This window comes from Juglans regia, chromosome 11 (assembly GCF_001411555.2).
Source record: "Juglans regia cultivar Chandler chromosome 11, Walnut 2.0, whole genome shotgun sequence".
NCBI classification, from domain to species: Eukaryota; Viridiplantae; Streptophyta; class Magnoliopsida; order Fagales; family Juglandaceae; genus Juglans; species Juglans regia.
This window is the reverse complement of record NC_049911.1, coordinates 32,605,397-32,624,820: the sequence shown is the minus strand read 5'-3', so window position 1 is coordinate 32,624,820 and position 19,424 is coordinate 32,605,397. Positions and strand designations below refer to the sequence as shown.

General features: G+C 37.1%; 2 protein-coding genes across 2 annotated transcripts; one reads left to right on the top strand and one right to left on the bottom strand.

Annotated features, from left to right (window-relative positions):
* Window positions 1-1,051: 1,051 nt before the first annotated feature.
* On the top strand, window positions 1,052-13,081 carry LOC108998858. The gene is made up of 10 exons (XM_035682961.1): window positions 1,052-1,608; window positions 3,418-3,485; window positions 4,862-4,932; window positions 5,123-5,401; window positions 5,936-6,099; window positions 6,198-6,253; window positions 6,368-6,420; window positions 6,512-6,632; window positions 11,576-11,673; window positions 12,763-13,081. Exons 1-10 carry the CDS (start codon window positions 1,256-1,258, stop codon window positions 12,832-12,834), a joined length of 1,335 nt encoding a protein of 444 aa, XP_035538854.1. The 5' UTR covers window positions 1,052-1,255; the 3' UTR covers window positions 12,835-13,081.
* A 2,937-nt stretch (window positions 13,082-16,018) lies between these two features.
* On the bottom strand, window positions 16,019-19,424 carry LOC108998857 (CBL-interacting serine/threonine-protein kinase 21-like). Its single transcript, XM_018975589.2, has 15 exons — window positions 18,970-19,424; window positions 18,822-18,884; window positions 18,637-18,708; window positions 18,422-18,529; window positions 18,249-18,320; window positions 18,071-18,124; window positions 17,838-17,963; window positions 17,654-17,743; window positions 17,431-17,556; window positions 17,253-17,360; window positions 17,035-17,154; window positions 16,865-16,930; window positions 16,719-16,793; window positions 16,531-16,640; window positions 16,019-16,438 (listed from the first exon to the last, which is right to left on the bottom strand). Exons 1-15 carry the CDS (start codon window positions 19,132-19,134, stop codon window positions 16,378-16,380), a joined length of 1,416 nt encoding a protein of 471 aa, XP_018831134.1. The 5' UTR covers window positions 19,135-19,424; the 3' UTR covers window positions 16,019-16,377.

Sequence of the window (19,424 nt, the reverse complement as noted above, 5' to 3'; positions counted from 1 at the left end):
AATATTTTAAAAATAAAAAATAAAAATCATAAATTTATTAAAAAATACTTATTTGATCATCAATAATATATAAAAATAAAATCCTCTATGAGTCGGGATTATTCTTTAAAAAATAATAATAAGGTTACTATCATATTACTACTTATTTAATATTTAATTTGTATTTAATTTGTATTTTATTTAATGATTAAGGAAGTAAATATTAATAAAATTATATATTTTTTTAATAATTAAAAATGTTAAAAAAATATTTAAAAACAAATATTTAAAAAAAAACTTAAAACGTGTGGGTAATAATAGTACTACCTTATCACTACTCTTTTATAAAAAAGTCAAGTCCTATTATGATAAATGGACACGTGTGCTATGTGATGAAGGCCGCCCTCTATTGGTTGGCTCGAAAACAAAAAACTCAAAACTCCCAACGGAACCGGTTTAGAGGAAAGGGTAGTGACAGGGTTACCTATCATTTTTCTTAGAGCATTTTTATTGGATTAGTTAAAAGTTAAATTTAATGAGAATTTAGCTATTAGGTGGATAAATTGCTCATATTGAATTAGCTATTGGAATATAGCTACAGTAATATCCAAACTAATTTCTAAATTTGGAAGACAATATTCATTCATCAAATTCTTTTTATATTATTTCTTTCTCTTTCTTTTTAATATTAATTATTTCTTTCTCCATTTTAAATGACAATTGAAAAAATATAATTAGAATATAATTACAAATTAATATATAATATTATAAATAGTAAAATATGAAAAAATAAAATAAATTCATAATTAAAAAAAATTAAAAAATTTTCAAAATTATTAATTACTCATTACTATATAATAAATAAATAGATAATTCAATTTGGAGATTTGATGTGAATAGTTAAAATTAAATTCATCTTATATTATTTTATTGTTATATAATGAAAAAATGACTATTCCAATATAGAGATTTATATAAATAAAATAGTTAAAAGTTAAATTCATCTTATATTCATAAAAAATATATTTTAATTTAACTATTCTAATGAGATTGCTCTCAGAGGAAAACTAACCGTCGATGTTGAAAGCCAACGAAAGTGGAAGGTTCTCTCTTATTCGCGTTCGCTTCCGCCTTCAATTACTGTAGCTTTTGCAACTCCCAGAGAAACTTCCTCCTGGCTTGCTTCTTCCTCCACTCTCCACCATCTCTTCATTCATTCCTTCCTTCCTACTCATCCTTCTTCCCTTACAATTACATTCATTTCATTGTCTGTTCCATGATCGCCGCCGCTCCCCCGCTCCGAACCACGTCCTTTTCGTCATTATCATTGCTTTCGTCGTCATCCTCTGGACCCTCGTCGCATAACCCGATACGCCGTGAATTCGTTGCCTTCTTCAACTTAGGGTTCCGATTTTTGACTCCGAGGCCGCTGACGGAGCTGCACGCGCTTCCCGCTAGCTCGATCAGGATGGAATGGTTGAGCAAGAAGGGTGGAGGATGCTTTAGGAGCAACCAGGGAAAGGACGTGATTAAGTTTGAGGCCGATAGTGGCGGCGTGGATATTTTCGATGCCGCGCCGAGGGCAGTCCCGGACCACCTTGTCATCATGGTTAATGGCCTTGTTGGAAGGTATATGGATAAACGATTATTGATTCATAGTAAGGTTAAGTTTTTGAAGTATTGAAGATCTGTATGCGAATTAGTGGGCTTTATTGGTTGTAAGATTGCTTGATCGGGCTAACGAAGCATATGGGACATGAATGTGTGTGTGAGTCTGTTCGTGTGTGTGACATGGAGGAGTTGCCCTGAGTAACAAAAAATTTAGGTGCTTTATGCAGTTCTAGTGATTGGAGGTTCATTTTAGAGCTTAATTGTGTGGCTATTGGGCAAAACTGGGAATTAGAAATATCTGGAGCTTAAACTTAGTTATACGACACAATTTTACGGTGAAATCGAAATTAACTTGCGTAGCACTTTGATGGTTGGTAGGAGAAGACCCTGGAAATCGTTTAAGGTATATGGAGCCCTAAAATTGAAGCCACTCTATGAATTTGAGCCCCCAGAGGGGAGGAGGGGGGTAGTCAATAGAGAATTCGTACATTGCAATAATGGTTCTTGTATTCTTTCATCTTAAAGGTGTGATGTCTTAGATTTCGAGTGCTGCCTCAAAGTTGCTTGTTAATTAATGATAGTTATGAGTTGCATCCTGCTTTTATTCACTTATTATTCATGGGAGATAAATACTGAATGTGGGAGGGAGATTTGTTTTTTAGTAGAAAAAAGCAGAAAGAAAAATTTAAGAAAATGACTATAGCCAAAGTACAACTCTGAATCGGTTAAGACTAAAAGTGAAGTAGACTTACTACTCCCAAGCTAAAGCCTTTGGCCAGAAGAGGAACCTCTGCCACAAAAATGTGTAGAGCAATGTGAACTAATTGCCTCTCTGGTCTAAGCTCCAATGTGTGCAATATTTTCTTTGGTTCACTTTCTTGAAGTCTGTAAAATTTCTTCAAAAAAATGTTGGAAAAACTTCATGTCTATTATATCTTCCTTTCATTAGTTGAAATGGGCCAGTTCGCTAAAACTATCTATGGCAAGACATCACCATTAACTATTAAGCTCTCTGATTTGCTTAGCAATTCATTGTCTTCTTGATAAATTTTAGGAGAATCATACTCTAATGGATGAAGGCTAAAAGAATCATATGTGATAACTTAAACTGAATCACTAAAACTTTTTCCAGTTGATTAAACATAAATTCAGGTTGAGAGAACAATGAGTTTTAGCACAAGTGACACCTCCCATAAGAATGCAATAGAGGGTCAGGATCAGATTCAACACCTAATCGGTGCGTGTATAAATTACCAAAGAAAAAGATATCAGCTTGAGAAAAAAAGTTTATTTTTGAAGTTTTTGGGACATACAATGTTGTTTTTCTTTAAAATTTTATTGTTTCTGTTTCAATGGGATAAATCTGTCGCTGATGCTGAAGATTTTCCATGTAGTAGGTGTGCAGTATATACCTAACATTGTCAAGGATCTGGTTATATAAGTTTTCAAAGTCAGTAAATCAGACAAACCTGACACATGTTTGCAAATATAGAGATATATTACCAGACAGGTGTGCCTGCTAGACTTACGGATTCAAAGTTGTTGCATATCTCTCATCTGTTATGTCTTCTTTGAGTAAGTAGCTTCGGTTTGTTGATGCACTTAACCTGTCCTTAGTTCACTCTCAATAATTTTGTTTGCAATGGTACATACTTCTGGGTTAATCTTTTAGTCTGATCCCTTCCATGTCTTCCTGATCCCACCAATCATCCACCTCAGATCTGATTTTCATATGAATGATTATTCTTTTTTCTATTAGGTAATGGTTACTTTGCAAAAAGAATTTCTGTTTGCCAATAGTTCAATACAGATTTTCTGTGTTCTCAGTGCCGCGGATTGGGGATATGCTGCAGAGCAGTTTGTGAAGAAGCTTCCTGATAAAGTAATTGTGCACCGTGAGTTCTCTCCTTCACGAGTAGATCCTTCTTTATCTGCACATTAAAGCCTTTTTCAAATCTAATAGGATGTTGAATAAATATCTGAGTTTTTATTCGACTCGCAATATGTAGCTGATAGGATGCTGAAGAGAATAGCTTTTCATTTCAATATCATTCTGTGAAATTTTTACTTTTTTATCTGGCTACCTGTATGTGTATTGTTCCACGAGCAGACATGGCTTTGACCATGGTGGTAAAGTTTTTTCAATTGTCCTATCAAAAAGAAGTTTTTAATTGTTAAACTGCAATGTGCTGAACACGAGCTCCAAATTTATGAAATATTTTTTTCCTCCATGATGTTTTATGCAACTTTGCTTTAGAATTGTGTATCTCGGTTTGCACTTTGCGTATGGCATGATCAAGGCTTCTGTGCTGCATTCTACTTACTACCACACAAACTTTACAGAGTGGAACAAACATGCAATTTGAGGGGATGACATGATATGTTCTGTTGGAGTTTCTAGTTTTTGCTGATTTGTATATGAAGTATACTGACAAGGATATATGTTGAACATACCAATTAAAAAACACATTCAAGAAACCAAAGAGGAGAATGAACAAGTAATCCAAAAAGTAACAACCTTGGAGCATTTTGTCAATCAGAATTTTGTCAATCAAATTAAACTAGTTTGATTTGAATGGAGCCAAAATTAATAGGTAATAGGTTCAGAATTTGGTTGAATTCAACAAAATCCTGGAAAACCTGTTGTTGGAAAAAACTTTAAATTTATAATAATTGTGTCAAATTTGTAAAGAAATTTGACAATTAACTTAAGATTCATGGACAAGCTAATGCAAATATTCTAAAAAAATGAAAAAAATAGCCTATCCAAAGACTTGAAAATTTAAATTAAGGCCTGGTTTGCTTTCAAGACTAAAACCCAAAACTTTGAAAACCTCTCATCTCATCATTACAACTTTCTCAAATTCCCACACAAAATAAAATAAACAATTTAACTTTTTCAAATCTCAAAACAAAAATAATATTAAAAAAATATTTTTCTAACAATATTTTCTTCAACTTTTTAACTTTAATCTAAACTCATCAAACGAGGCTTAAGTTGGATATAGGATGAAGTCTAAGTGGCTAGTTACTTCATAAATGAAACAGACTCATCTAGTTTTTTCTCGTGATTGTTAAGAGTTAATTTAGATCCTTATGCACCCCAGTTACTTTTTGGTTTCGCTTTCAAATTTTGTAAAATTTGTTCATTTTAAAGCTTTCCGAAGTTTGCAAGTTATTGTCTTTTGTAGTGCCTTCCAAGGGCTGTATTTATGTACTTAATGCATTGACCTGCAACATAAGTGGTTTCAATTTGATATCTTTCAAGCAGGCAGTGAATGTAATTCCTCGAAATTGACATTTGATGGAGTTGACCTGACGGGTGAGAGGCTAGCTGAAGAGGTATTTGGTAATAACATTATGACCTCATATTCAAGGCATAATTGATATACTGAACTTCCCTTACCTGAACTTTCCTGGGTTGTTTCTATTGCTGTTGTTATTATTGTTGTTTTGGCTATATATAATAATTACTAAATTAGATTTATCTTTACTACAAGAATCTTGAGTTATAGATAATCATCTGATGCAGGTGTTGGCTGTTGTGAGGCGTAGGCCTGAGGTGCAGAAAATCTCTTTCGTGGCACACTCTTTAGGGGGCCTTATTGCAAGGTATGCCATTGGGAGGCTGTATGATCATTCTATAAAACTGGAACCTGCGGGTCTTACCGGACATTCTTCAAGTGAAGAGCACAAGAATTATATGGCGCAAGGCATCGGGCAACCTCATGAAGCTAAAATTGCTGGATTGAAACCCATGAACTTTATAACATTTGCAACGCCTCATCTTGGTTCCAGGGGACATAATCAGGCAGGTTCAGCATGCTTATAGGCAGTTTGTGCACCATTATATATCTACACATACCTACACACGTACGTGCATACATACCTATTGGTCATGTAATGACGATTTGACTTTTGACACATGGGAATATGTACAAAAAATTAAGGTAAACTCCTCACCAGAAAAGTCATAGACGGTTGTGGATATGTGGAGATTGTATTCGGTACAAATTCTTTAGAAGAAAGTAAATGCACGCTTGTTGTGACCATTGATATGATGTAAATGAAGCCCATTGAGATTGCTATTTGGATTTCACCTTGATGACGTTTCAATTTGTTTATTTCCATGCTAGTCTGCTGTGACAATACTATCAATCTCAATTTGTTCTGGTTTATCTCTGTATTAAATAGTTCATGGTGTGTACTCCTCGTGTACTTGGATTGTGCCTTTTTGCTCATTAATAAAGTTTATCTTACAAATAAAAAAGGGTATCAGATTTGTGTTGATTACAGGTGTCGGTACATTGATCCTCGTCTTTTGTTCTCTTGTTTTTTTTTACAGCTCCCATTTCTCTGTGGTCTTCCTTTTCTGGAGAGAAGAGCATCTCAAACAGCACACTTGGTTGCTGGGAGGTCTGGGAAGCATCTCTTCCTTACTGACAATGATGACGGAAAACCTCCTCTTCTCCTTCGAATGGTTAATGACTCTGAGGACCTAAAGTTCATGTTAGTGTTATTTCATCCATAACACTGATACATTCCCCAAATAACTTTATCTTCTAATTGTTACAATTATGGTAATATATGACCAATGACCTGTGCAGATCTGCTTTGCGTGCTTTCAAACGCCGTGTGGCATATGCAAATGCAAATTATGACCGTATCCTCTATAATACTTTGATAGCATTTGGAGTTTGAATGTCTCGTTTAAACATAAGCTCATGTCTTTGCTGTTTGTACGATCTTATGTTTTTTCTCTTCACTTATCATGAAGATATGGTTGGCTGGAGAACATCATCGATCCGGCGTCAGCATGAACTTCCAAAGGTCAGGTTCAGTTATGTTCTTATATATGCATATAAAAAAGTACGTCTTATATGATAAAAAAAAATTCATTGTAATGTTCTTTTCTTTCCAGTCAAATCTTCTCGTAACAGATGAGAGATATCCACATATCGTATATGTTGACCGAGAACCTATGAACAACATTCATAACAAAGATTCTTTAGCTGTTGGAGACCAACAAACTGACTTGGAAGGTTTGTATAACTTCCCTCTTTCTCAATGCTTTCAGTTGTTGGCATAACATTCTACTTTTCTGACGAGTAATGCTTAAAATTTGGAGCCTTTTCTGCTTTTCTTGGTTGGTTTCTCTTGGAGATAGAGATCATGGGATGTGAAACATTAAAACACATACACCCCCCATTAGATGTGAAAATGGTAGTGAAAAGAAAACAGTGCATTTGGGGAAAAAGAGAGTAAAACACCAGTAGAAAGAAGCAAAGTTTTATTTTTCTCTTACATTTTTTTAAAACTATTTTCAAGGAAAGAGATTGTGCTGCAGTGCTAAGGTTGAGACTGTGTTGCTGTTCTGGAATGAGTTTAATTTAACTTCCTATCAGTTTTCGTTATAGCTTATAAAGATGCATTCATGAAGAAGGGTAAGCTTTTTGTTCTTATGAAGTGATTGTGTTGGGAAGAGAGTATCAATTGATTAGCCATTAGCAAGGGAAATAGACAGAGGAAAGGGCTTAAATTCAGTTCTTTAATTAAGTTAATATATATTTCTTTCTCAGGAGAGATTGACCAGGTAGGGGCTTTGGCTGTAAGTAGGACTTGAGGGACTGAATTTTTAGCACGTATGATCTGAAAGAATGATGATCTTAAATTTCCTGAAAAGAAGTGAGGATCAGACTTTAACTCCCTGACTCTAGACGTCCGAAATCAAAAGCTAGACCTTCATATAGTCCAAAAATTACATAAAGTAGGATTACTTGAACTCAAAAGACTCCACTAGAGAAGAGATACACAAGGTACCTTAAATTTAATTGCTGTAGAAATACAGTATAAGATTATTCAGTGTGTCAGATTGGGGAGAGCGAAAACCTATTTGGGGAGGAGAAGCGAAAACCTATTCAGTGTGTCAGTGTGTCAGTGCAAGAAATCTGGTTCTTAGAAACAGCGGGCGCTTAAGCTACTCGATTGGTCATTGAATTATGAGGGCAGTTCTAGCCAGGTTAGATCCAAAGGGAAGAGGGTGGTCTCTCCTTTATGAAGCCGAAAATTATATCTTGGAATATTTGAGGGTTGAATGAGGCAAATAAGCGACTTCGTATAAAAAAATTGCTTCGGGAATGGAGGGTGGACATAGTATGTTTACAAGAAACCAAGTTGAAACTTGTTTCTAGGAGAATAGTGCGAAGTGTTTGGAGTTGCACTTACGCAGATTGGGTTTACCTTGCATCAAATGGGGCGTCGGGTGGTATTTTAGTGATGTGGGATAAACGAGTTGTGGAGAAAATAGAGGATTTTGTGGGGGAGTATTCAGTGGCTTGCTCATTTAAGAGTGTGGAAGATAACTTTTTGTGGGCATTTGCAAGTTTATATGGGCCAAATGTAGACAATGATCGAAGACTTTTATGGGAGGAACTTGCCAGGTTACATAGCTGGTGGAATCTCCCTTGGTGCATAGGTGGGGACTTCAAAATCATTAGATTCCCTAATGAAAGATCTGGAGACAGCAGGATGCGCCCAACAATGACAGATTTTTCAGATTGTATCTTTGACTTAAATTTGTTGGATTTCCTCTCATGGGAGGTTCTTTTACTTGGTCTAATAATGAGACATGGTTCCAGCTGGATAGATTTCTAATCTCCCCAGAGTGGGAAGAGCATTTTTCAGATGTGTGTCAAAAGAGGTTGCTTGCCGTTGCTAAGATCATTTTCCCATCTTGCTGGATTGTGGTGGAATCAAGGTGGTTGTTGCTATTTTAAGTTTGAGAATATGTGGCTTAAAAGTGAAGGTTTTGTGGAAAGGGTTAGGCAATGGTGGTCATTGTATCAATTTGAAGGTAACCCTTCCTACATTCTAGCCGGAAAATTGAAAGCTTTGAAGCATGACCTTAAGCTTTGGAATTCTCTATCCTTTGGAGACATAGGGGAGCAAAAGAAAACCTTGGTTGAGGAGCTTCAACAGTTTGAGAGAGTACTTGAGGATAGAGCCCTCTCTGCTGAAGAAGTAGAGCGGAAGACAGAGTTAGCCTCTGAGTTGGAGCGAGTATTATCTCTTGAGGAGATTTCATGGCGTCAGAAGTCAAGAGTATTGTGGTTGAAAGAGGGGGATCGAAACACAAAGTTTTTTCATAGAGTGGCTAACTCTCATAGAAGAAATAATACTATTGAAATGTTGAACATCAATGGTGTTGAGTGTAGGGAGGCTCTGGTGATCCAAGATCATGTGGTGGATTTCTTTGAACAGCTGCTGACAAAACGAGAGGGGTGGAGGCCTAAGCTTGATGGTCTTGGTTTTGACTCTATTGAGCTACATACTGCATCATGGTTGGAGCGCCCGTTAGAGGAAGCGGAGGTATACGATGTAGTAAGACGCATGGCTCAAGATAAAGCACCAGATGGCTTCTCCTTGGGCTTTTTCCAAACATGCTAGGATGTAGTAAAAGTGGACACCAAGAATTGTTCTTGGCTAGGAAGCTTGAGAAAAGCTTAAACGCAACTTTTATTGCACTAATCCCGAAGAAGATTAGAGCATTAGAGGTTAAGGATTTTAGGCCCATTAGCCTCATTAATGGGGTATACAAAATTATTTCCAAGATGCTCGCGAACTGATTAGGGGAGGTGTTAGGGAAGATAATAACGAAGTTGCAAAATGCATTTGTTCGGGGTCGCCAAATCCTTGATTCAATCCTTATTGCGAATGAAGGCTTGGATAGCATATTAAAGTCTGGTTCCCCTGGGATTATTTGCAAATTAGACATGGAGAATGCATACGATCATGTAAACTAGGATTTCCTTCTTTATTTGCTGGAGAGATGTGGTTTCGGGGAAACATGGAGAAAGTGGATAAATTGGTGCATCACAACGACAAAGTTCTCAATCTTGATTAATGGCAGCCCCATTGGTTTTTTCAGTAGTTCTCGTGGCTTAAGGCAAGGTGACCCACTCTCCCCACTCTTATTTGTGATTATCATGGAGGCCCTCAGTAGGATGATTTTGGCAGTGGTTACAAATGGGTTTGTGGCTGGTTTCTCTGTTGGTGACCCTAATCGGAGGCATTATTTATTTGTCTCATTTACTTTTTACAGATGATATGCTATTATTCTGTGAGGCAGATCAAAACCTGTTGAAGGCAGTGAAGGCACTTTTATTATACTTTGAAGCAGCACCAGGCTTGAAAGTGAAATTCGATAAGTCAGAGTTAGTGCCAGTGGAGAATGTCAGCAATACTCGGCAGCTAGCTAGCATACTTGGGTTTAAGGTAGCCTCTCTCCCATGACTTATCTGGGTTTACCTTTGGGAGCTACTTCACGGGCTTCATCCATTTGGAATACAGTCATTGAGAAGATAGAAAGGAAACTGGCAGGGTGGAAGAGATTGTACTTGTTAAAAGGTGGTCGGTTAATTCTTATTAAGAGTACCCTTTCTAACTTACCTACATACTTCTTGTCTTTGTTCCCTATTTCAGCTAGTGTGGTGGCTCATATTGAAAAACTATACCAGGACTTCTTATGGAGTGAGTTGGGGGACAAATTCAAATACCACCTAGTCAATTCGGATAAGGTGTGCAGGCCCGATCTCGTCAAGTGGGTTGGGCATAAAATATTTGAGAACATTTAATCAGGCCCTACTAGGGAAGTGGTTATGGAGGTATAACATGGAACTAGAAGCCCTATGGAAATTGGTGGTTGATTGTAAATATGGAAGTTTGTAGGGTGGTTGATTGTAAATAAGGAAGCTTGTGGGGTGGTTGGTGTACCGATGAGGTAGGTGGGGCTAATGGAGTGGGGGTTTGGAAGCACATCAGGTGTGGGTGGGGTGTTTAACCGCCATTCCAAATTAATATTGGGTGAGGGTTCAAGGATAATGTTTTGGAGGGACAAATGGTGTGGGGATGAGGCCTTAAAGGACTCTTTTCTAGCCATATGAGTGGCACGTGATCAAGAAGCCTTAGTAGCAGACCTCATGCTTCGATCAGGGGACCAAGTCTGGACTATTACATTTAGTAGAAGCGGCGCAAGATTGGGAAGTGGATAGCTTTGAGGTTTTCTTCAGTTTATTATATTTTGTGGTGCCGAATGGACAACAAGCTGATAGGATATGGTGGACACCGGCGAGTAAGGGTGTTTTCTCGGTTCACTCTTTCTACAAGTTCCTTACTCTTTCACCAAACATCTAGTTTCCATGGAGGAGAATTTGGAGGAATAAGGCGCCTCCTAAAGCGACCTTCTTTACTTGGACAATAGTCGTGGGGAAGATTTTGACTACCGATAACCTGAGGAAGCGCAAGGTTGTCATCCTAGACTGGTGTTGTATGTGTAAGCAATCTGGCGAGACAGGAGAACATCTCTTGTTACATTGTGAGACAGTTAAAGCCTTGTAGACTAAAGTGTTTAGTCGGGTGTAGTTTTCATTTGTAATGCCTGCAACAGTGGTTGAGTTATTGGCTAGCTAGACTCTCCCAAGAGGTGCTCCACAAATTAAGGAGGTGTGGAAGATGATCCCGAGCTGCATCATGTGGTGCATTTGGCAAGAAAGTAATGATTGGACTTTCGAAAACAAGGAGTGGTCACCCGAGGAACTTCGAGCGTTATTTTTCCGTACTTTATTTCTATGGGCCATAGCTTTAGATTTTAATGGCCTGAATTTTTATGATTTTCTTGTTTCCTCTACTTCGACCTAGATAGGTCTTATCTCTTGTATATCATCTTGTGTACTTGGGTTATGTCTATCCTTATTAATAATATCTTTTACTTATAAAAAAAAAAAAGTATAAGATTATTCATTCGGAGTTAAAAGGACATATGCTCTTTGATGTTACACCTCTGCTCTCTACGTGTCTCATTATGGATTTTCACCGTCATTGTGTTTGACTACATACACCTCTCAGATTTTTTGAGAACCATTTTTATTATTCATCTTTTCCCTTTCACTTCTGGTTCTTATTAGCATTCTTTCATTCCTGAATGTAGAGGAGATGATCAGAGGTCTCACTCAGGTACCTTGGGAACGTGTGGACGTTAGTTTTCATAAAAGTAGACAGCGATATATTGCTCACAATACCATTCAGGCAAGTTCTATATCCAATTGGGTTATTTAATCTGAAAAGTTTTATCAGTTTCTTTGAATTGCTCTTTACATGTGTTCTAAAACGCCCTTTTTTGAAATGGGTGGGACATTCCTCTTTCCCTGTGATGTTACGAATCATTTAATAGGACATTTTGACTTCTATATCATTGACTGAGGGGCTTTTGCCTTTTCTAGATGTTATTTTTAATGTGCCTTATTTATCTCGCAAACTTGCTCATTAACTGTAAATGTGCCCAGGCAAGCATAGTTACGTCCAGGTTCCTGAAGTAGATGTTCTAGCTATCATCATAACAGGGGACAAGTATGCGTTGCATTTAGTTCAACCTGGTCAAGTCAGCGAATAGCTTTCATAACTCTTCTACGTACTTCAGAAAGTGAGAGAAAGGAACACGCTCCACTTTTCCTTTCGCCCACCACATGGATGGGATGGACCTCATCTGATTTCTTCCACCAAAGTCAGACTACTGTCTTTCTGAACACAAAAAGTTTGACCCCTAGTTTAAAAGACCCCCTTTTTGTCTTAGTCAAGAAATTCCCTGTGCTGATCAGTGATCATTAGCACATCCAAGGTCACAGTGGCCCAGCTCAGCTGGAGTGGCCTGCCAGCCTGATTGGAGAAGTGCTGGTGCGGGTCAAATAGACTTCATTCAAGAATGCCACCACCCCTGGATTGATGAGAAAACAAGTACTGAGATCAGATCAGAGAATAAATCTAAATGGAAGAACAGATGTTTCTCGCTCAGTGTCTAAAGCACTCTATGCTTCATATTTCTTCTTCATACTAACAGAGCTAATCTCAACTAACGAAAAAATAATTCATGTCCATGGATGAATTAGTAGTTCTTAAGAGGCTTTGGTTCTAATTTTGTTCCATTTTCTTTCCACTCGCACCTTGGACCTGAGACCTTCATATTAAACCTTGAATAGGTCTAGGCGAGTTTTTAGGTAGCAGGAATATGATAAACTCTAGACGTAATATCTAAAATATGGCCAAGTATGGTCATTGGTCAATAACAAATGCTTGGTTTTCTATGTTTTTTTAATAGCAATTATCTACTTATGCTTTCAGGTGAAGAGCTATTGGTTGAATTCGGATGGTGCTGATGTGGTTTTCCATATGATCGACAACTTTCTTCTCTAGTCCTCTACATGTTTGGGTCGATGATCTGATGATGGGTTATGTCGCATCTATATTTTTTGTACCGAACATTGTCACACCTGGGAGATCTTGTCGTGTATATTTCATTTCAATTTGCAGAGAATAGGAGATTTACATAATTTCTGCTTCCTATTTACTTGTAGTTGTAGGTCTGTTTTAGCTTTTCATTTGTAACCATACCTGTACTTTATTTCTTAATCTATGAAATAGTTCATAATTTCTTGATAAAGGTTTAGGGGTTTGTATGAAAACCTTAGTGTTGGACATAGGAATCATGCATCGTAACTCCATGCTAAATGGGCCGAACCTATGCATCCGGTTTATGTAAGAGTTTAGAGGATGGGGCTCAACAAGACAAATGAGGGTTTCTGAACCTCCATATCAAAGAAACAAATGGTTGGTAATATTAGATGTTTGTCCCAAAAAAGTTGAGTTTTCCATACGCCAGTATTTGAATTCTCCCAAATTTTCGTTTTTTGTTTTTTGTTTTTGTTTTGCTCTCACATGTCTTGCTTTTCTGCTGCTTAAGGTTTAGGAATTTTTTTTCCCAAAGATCTACAAGCTTCGAGGACCAAGATCTGACCTTCCAAATTGCAGATCAAGGTACTATCCAGAAATAAAATGAATAAAACAGAGAAATTTAAAGTTCAGTACTGTCTTGATTTTCCTCTATTTTGTCAAATCTTAATGTTTAAAGTAATTATTATGGTTGTAGACGTTGGGTAATGTTTAATCTCCTGTGTTGTAAAACAGCACGGATGGGTAACTATATGCACTTTTTTGTTCTTTTCAAGCAAAAATTATAATATTATTGATAGCCTTAACTTGTGACAGAAGAAAATTATTGTTACATTCAATCACCTTGGGGTTACACTTGTATGTAAAAGCCTTATGACGTCCAAATCTATACAAAACTATATGCATTTTCATTTTATCTTTAGGTTGCAAATTCGTGGAATTGGCATAGAAATTGTATCATTTTTTTGGAATTATTTTTGGTTGAAGATCAAGTATCCTTGTAATTAATTATGCAAAAAAAAATCTTGATTTCTTTCTCCTCTAGTCTTTCTAGGATTACGGGAAGTTTCATAATTCCATGGTTGCTGCTTGAGGCTATAGTTGTGGGCCTTGGGTATTATTATTATTTAATTAATAGGTGATTATTATTTAAAAAACAAAAAATATCTAAATTCTTGGCTCTCTTCCTCGGTTTATTATTTTTCTCTCTTGCTGTTCACGCCCTTGGATATATTTAGGAGGCTTGTTTGTTTTCTTCATTTCAACTTCGAACCATTTCTCCTCTCATCCCTCTTATTTTTACTTAAATTGGTTTTTTTATACATTGGGGGAGGGGGTGAACCCATGATCTTCATTTTGGAGATGTGGGTCTTCAGGCCAGAGGCCGTTGGCATCCAAACTTTTGACGGTGACTTGATCATCCAAACCAATCATGATACCCTAACGTATTATGCCAAGAAAGTTACAACTGTCAAGTTTTCTCGACACCATAAACCTGAATCTATAACCATTTAAGACAGTCGTAAACTGAATAATAAAACGCTGTCCTACATTTTTTGTTAGGCTGGGGCTTTGTTGGTTTTATTGTTCCTTGTATCTCTTTTGCATCCCAATTAGGTATTTTCTCTTGTATACATCCAGTGTACTTGGCTACGCCTATTGATATTAATAAATTTTTACTTATATAAAAAAAAATGTTCGTATTCCGCCTCTGTTTTAAGTCATTACCAGAATACAGTAAACAGGCAGTGCATATAAAGTTCGTGCTGTTGCTTTTGTTCAGCTCAACTAAATAACCATAAGACTCGTGCTCTCCTGATATGACTAAATTTAAGCTGGTTGTCGACCTACCACAATCCTTTCGCTGTTGCTGCAGTTGGGATTGGCGGGTAAAGTTTAAGACTCTGATAGAGCCGCAACAGCAGTTCCAATTCGCATTTTTTCAAGGTTAGAAACTTCCCCAATTAATGTTTTGGGAACAAAACGTGAAAAATGAGAGGATCGACGTGAGAGTTCTGTAGCAATTAGGAAACACATATTGTGGTTTGTCTTAGCCATTAATGCAAAGACTTTGTCAGCCACGTTTTGGCTGGGCTATTTAATATGGCAACAATTATCAAAGCCAGCCAAAATTGGAATCTTTTAAAAAAAAATAAGGCTTAAAAGCGTGGGTCTCGTGGGCAATCCAATATGTGCTCCATAGAGCTTCAGCTTGACTTTGACTCTTAGGAGTAAATGCTGCTGCCTGCGGTGAGATTGAGCAGTATGGCCTTGGCTATTTCTAGAAATCCTAACGTACCTACTCCTTGACACTAGGTGACATGCTATGGATATGCGTTAAAAGTTATGTATTCCTTTCTAAATTCCGATTTCTTGTTAAATTATATCTATTGTAACTTGAAAAACTGGTATCATGTTATAGGAAACATTCTAATAACTTGTAGTTAATGTTCCCAGGAGTGTTGTGTTTAGATCCTAAGCAGAACTAAAAAAGAACCTCTCTCCCCTCTCTTATCATTGTTTTCTTTATTTTTTATTTTCTTATATCTCTCACTATAGTCTGTTGTAGGTTTCTCTCTTCCAAGCTCTGATTGGACTTATGTTGCAGTCCTATATAGGAAATCTGGATAGACAGGAGAGCTGATCTTTAACCATGGTTTTGATAAAATGATATCTGCTATGGCAAGCTGTCACTGGAGATTGTTCTAGTCCAATGACATATCCGATTAATTGTGGGAAGTCAAATATGGACAGCCTAAAGTCGATCATGTAACTTGATGTATCTATGAATACTTTTAAGTTCGATGAATTTAAAGGATATCTGGTGGTATTGGATTCAAAATAGTGTTATTGTCCATTTCAGCTTCACTGAGTATCAAGTCAGAGAGTCAAATAATGAGGATCTAGGCCTTGATATGCATTATATTTTGAATTTTTTTAGGGAGACTTAGGTTCTTCCACCATCGACTTGACTTCATCGAATAGTCAAAATTTTCAAATAGGATGTGTTAATTTGATGCTTTTTCTTCCTGGATATCAAGCAATGAAGACGTCTTCTGTGGAAAAGTGTTGTAGAAATAGCTTAGGAGATGATTTACTGCTTTGATACCTTTCAATTGAGTATAAATCTATGCAGTGGACAAAAGAATCACTAGGCCCAGGGTGGGAAACCGGAGGCACCCAAAAATTTTCATTTTTCTGTCATTCGTCGTTCAGTAAAGATGAAATGAAGAGTTCCAACCTGTGGTATACATGTTTGAACAAGATATGTTCATGATAGATGGAGATGAGAAAAGGAGCAACGACAAACAACTTGGAACAAGAAAATAGCTCTGAAAATCTCAGTGTTGGCTTTCTGGTGGATGATAAAGTCTTAACCATGGGCAGTATCTCCTTTGAGACCTTAACTTGTAGTCGTTGGTTCTATGTGAAGTGCTTTACATCTTTCTTTGAGAATCTATCAGGAACCTGGGCTGAAGAATGTTGGAGACATAGACAAGCTAATCATCACGAGGATGAATAGCCACGGGGATCTTTTTTATGGTCTTTATAATTACTGTCTTCAGAGCTGCATACAACAGTTAAAAATTACAAGTGAGACACCGAGATATGTATGCTAGAATGACAATTGCAAACTAGGTTTCACTTTGGTAACTTTACCATCCACTCTCTTGGATGTTTTTGCTATTTGCTGTGACTTCCTGCGGCTCTTTAATTTGTGATGAAATCTCCGATTTCTCTGTCAGCAGACTTGATAAACTTTTGCAGAACTGATTATCAACATGGTATTAGCTCAGTAGGTAAACACTAATCCAGACATAACCATGTTAGGAGTATATTCTTTGTACCTCTTCGTACACTTGAAGCTCCCCTGAAGATTTTGATATACTTATTACACAATCAGTGGGAGCAACCTCAATCACCTGGAATTTTCCGGAGTGGTGAGAGACCTTGATATCTTAACTTGAATGGAGAGTACATGAAAATTGTTTACCTCTGCCGATATGTCAAGAGATGATCTAGACCATCTAGTCATCTTCTGTTTTGGATGCATCTTAATCTGTTTTAGTGCAGAGGAGTCATTAAATGTGCCAAAAAAAGTGTTCTTTGTTTTGGTGGGGTGTTGTTTGGGTTGAAGAATCAGAGCATAAGCACAGATTGTACCTTATGGTTTTTCTTTCTTTCTACCGCCAAACTCACATCCATTGCTGCAGCTTCAATTTTCTTCATGGTTTCATGAATTGTATGCTTGGATCCAAGCCTTGTCACCTGCTTATTTTCATCCTGAATTATTTGGAAAAAAAGAACACTTAAATTAAAAAAAAAAAAAGGAACAAAGCAGTTTTTAGTATAATGACTGATGTTCTGACTTTTAGACTTGCCTTCTCTTCAAAGAGACCCGATAAATTGAGATCATGTGACATGGCTATCAACTGAAAGGCATTGATGAAACTTGAGGACTTGGGAATGTTTGCCTCAGTAGCAGTCTCCTGTTGAGAATTTCAGATCGTTAGTTCCGTTTATGAAATTCTATATCTTGCTATTACAACAATCTTTTACCTCAATTGAATCAAAAGCAGCATTAACATCGTCCAAGTGAATTTTCTCATTGCATTCATATCCACAAGAAGGCACATAATCCTTTTGAAACCATTCATCTTCTACGATCTCTGCTATAGTAATTCGCTGTGAAGATGAAACAAAAGGTAAATACGTACATCATTTTCTTTGTTAGAATCTGAAAATCGTAAATTACATTCAAAAGTTCTAAGGCTATTATTACCCTTTTAGGATTTGGATCAAGTATTCTGGAGAGCAGTTTCTTTTGGTCTTCGGTAAACCATTGTGGACATGTGTAGTCTGCTCTGCATATCTTTATGCGAACATACTCATAAGATAAGTGTTTGAAACTGAATTTATACATAAGACTTTTGCCTGAATTTATACATAAGGCATTTTGAAGCTACCTTCTTGTATAAGTTTATCAGGTTACTGTCATCAAAGGGTAGGCGACCGGCAAGTAATTCAAACAGGATTACTCCACAAGACCAAATATCAGCAACTGCTCCATCGTAACCTTTATTCACCAGCAGCTGTGCATGAAAAAAATGAAGCCTTAGCCAACAGTATAAAAGCAGGCCGGAGTTTTATCTTGCAATTGTTTTTCAGAATTAAGGAAAAGTTGTATGAGATTTCTCACCTCAGGTGCTACATAGCTTGGGGAGCCACAAGCTGTGGTTAGAATGTCACCGGGCTGTTGATTTATCACAACACAAGTCAATAACCCAATGGACATGTCAAGTTCAGGTAACTCAACTGAGTATAAAAGAAAAGAAAAAGAACAGATGAAGAGCATTAGCAGCTCTTAAGGTTGCTACCTTCCGCATTGCACTTAGTCCAAAATCAGATACTTTGAGATTTCCTTTTTGATCCAGAAGCAAGTTTTCTGGCTGTAGATGGGATACCAAAATCCTAGTCAGGGTTCTGAGAACTTCCTCTTGTAACAGAGAAATTGGCTATAATAGAACAATGGTAGATTGTATTCACTGACCTTTAGATCTCTGTGAGATACCCCTTTATCATGGCAATAGTCCACCGCATCAATCAACTGCTGGAAAAGCTTTCTTGCTTCCCGTTCCTCTAACTTCTTGGCATAAGACTGAGTGAAAAGACATGGAATATTAGTCAGAGTTTTCCCTAAAACAAGCTGCCCCAAATATCAGGTTTGGATCCCAGATGAAGGTAGATTATTCACACAAATCTCACCAACTTGTCTGTGAGTTGTCCTCCTGGTACGTATTCCATTACGATGCAAATTTTCGTCTTTGTGCCTAGAACCTGTGGTTGGTTGGGATATTTGGACGCAGAGACAGGAATAAGTATTAACTTCCCTGAGCCAATGAAAAGAATAAAAATGGAACTACTATGCCTCCAGAAACTGTCAAGCACACCTCATGTATTCGCACGACGTTGGGGTGATGCAGAAGCGTCATTGTTCTTATTTCTCTTTGTACCTGAAACAAAAATTAATCTCAGACGATTTAGAGAAAAGAAGAAAAGCAACGAATTCTTTACAGAGAAAAAGATATGGAAATCTGCCTGGCACTTGAGATCGCTTTCCGTGACCATTTTCTTATCGATGATCTTGGCCGCAACATACTGCCCATTGTTGCTGTCAATAGCTAGCTTAACCTTGGCAAAAGTACCTTCTCCAATAGTCCGGCCAAGCTTGTATTTCCCTATGCTATTGGGAGCAAACCCCATTTTTTTTTAATGGAAGTTCTTTTTTTTCTTCCCAAAAAAAAAAAAACAAAAACAACAAAAACGAAACCGAAATTCAAATATATATCTTCGATGATCTCCTTCTTCCCTACCAGCCAGACTATATATACTGTTTTCTAAGACCCTTGCAAATGCTCCTTATATCCGCTCTGCTCTATAACTATGTCCTTGTCGAAATTGGATGATGATGTCCAAAGAGATACCTCGTGGTCCTTGGCTGCAACCTTCATACTCTTGCTTCTCATGTCTTTTAAATGGGCGATTTGCTCTTA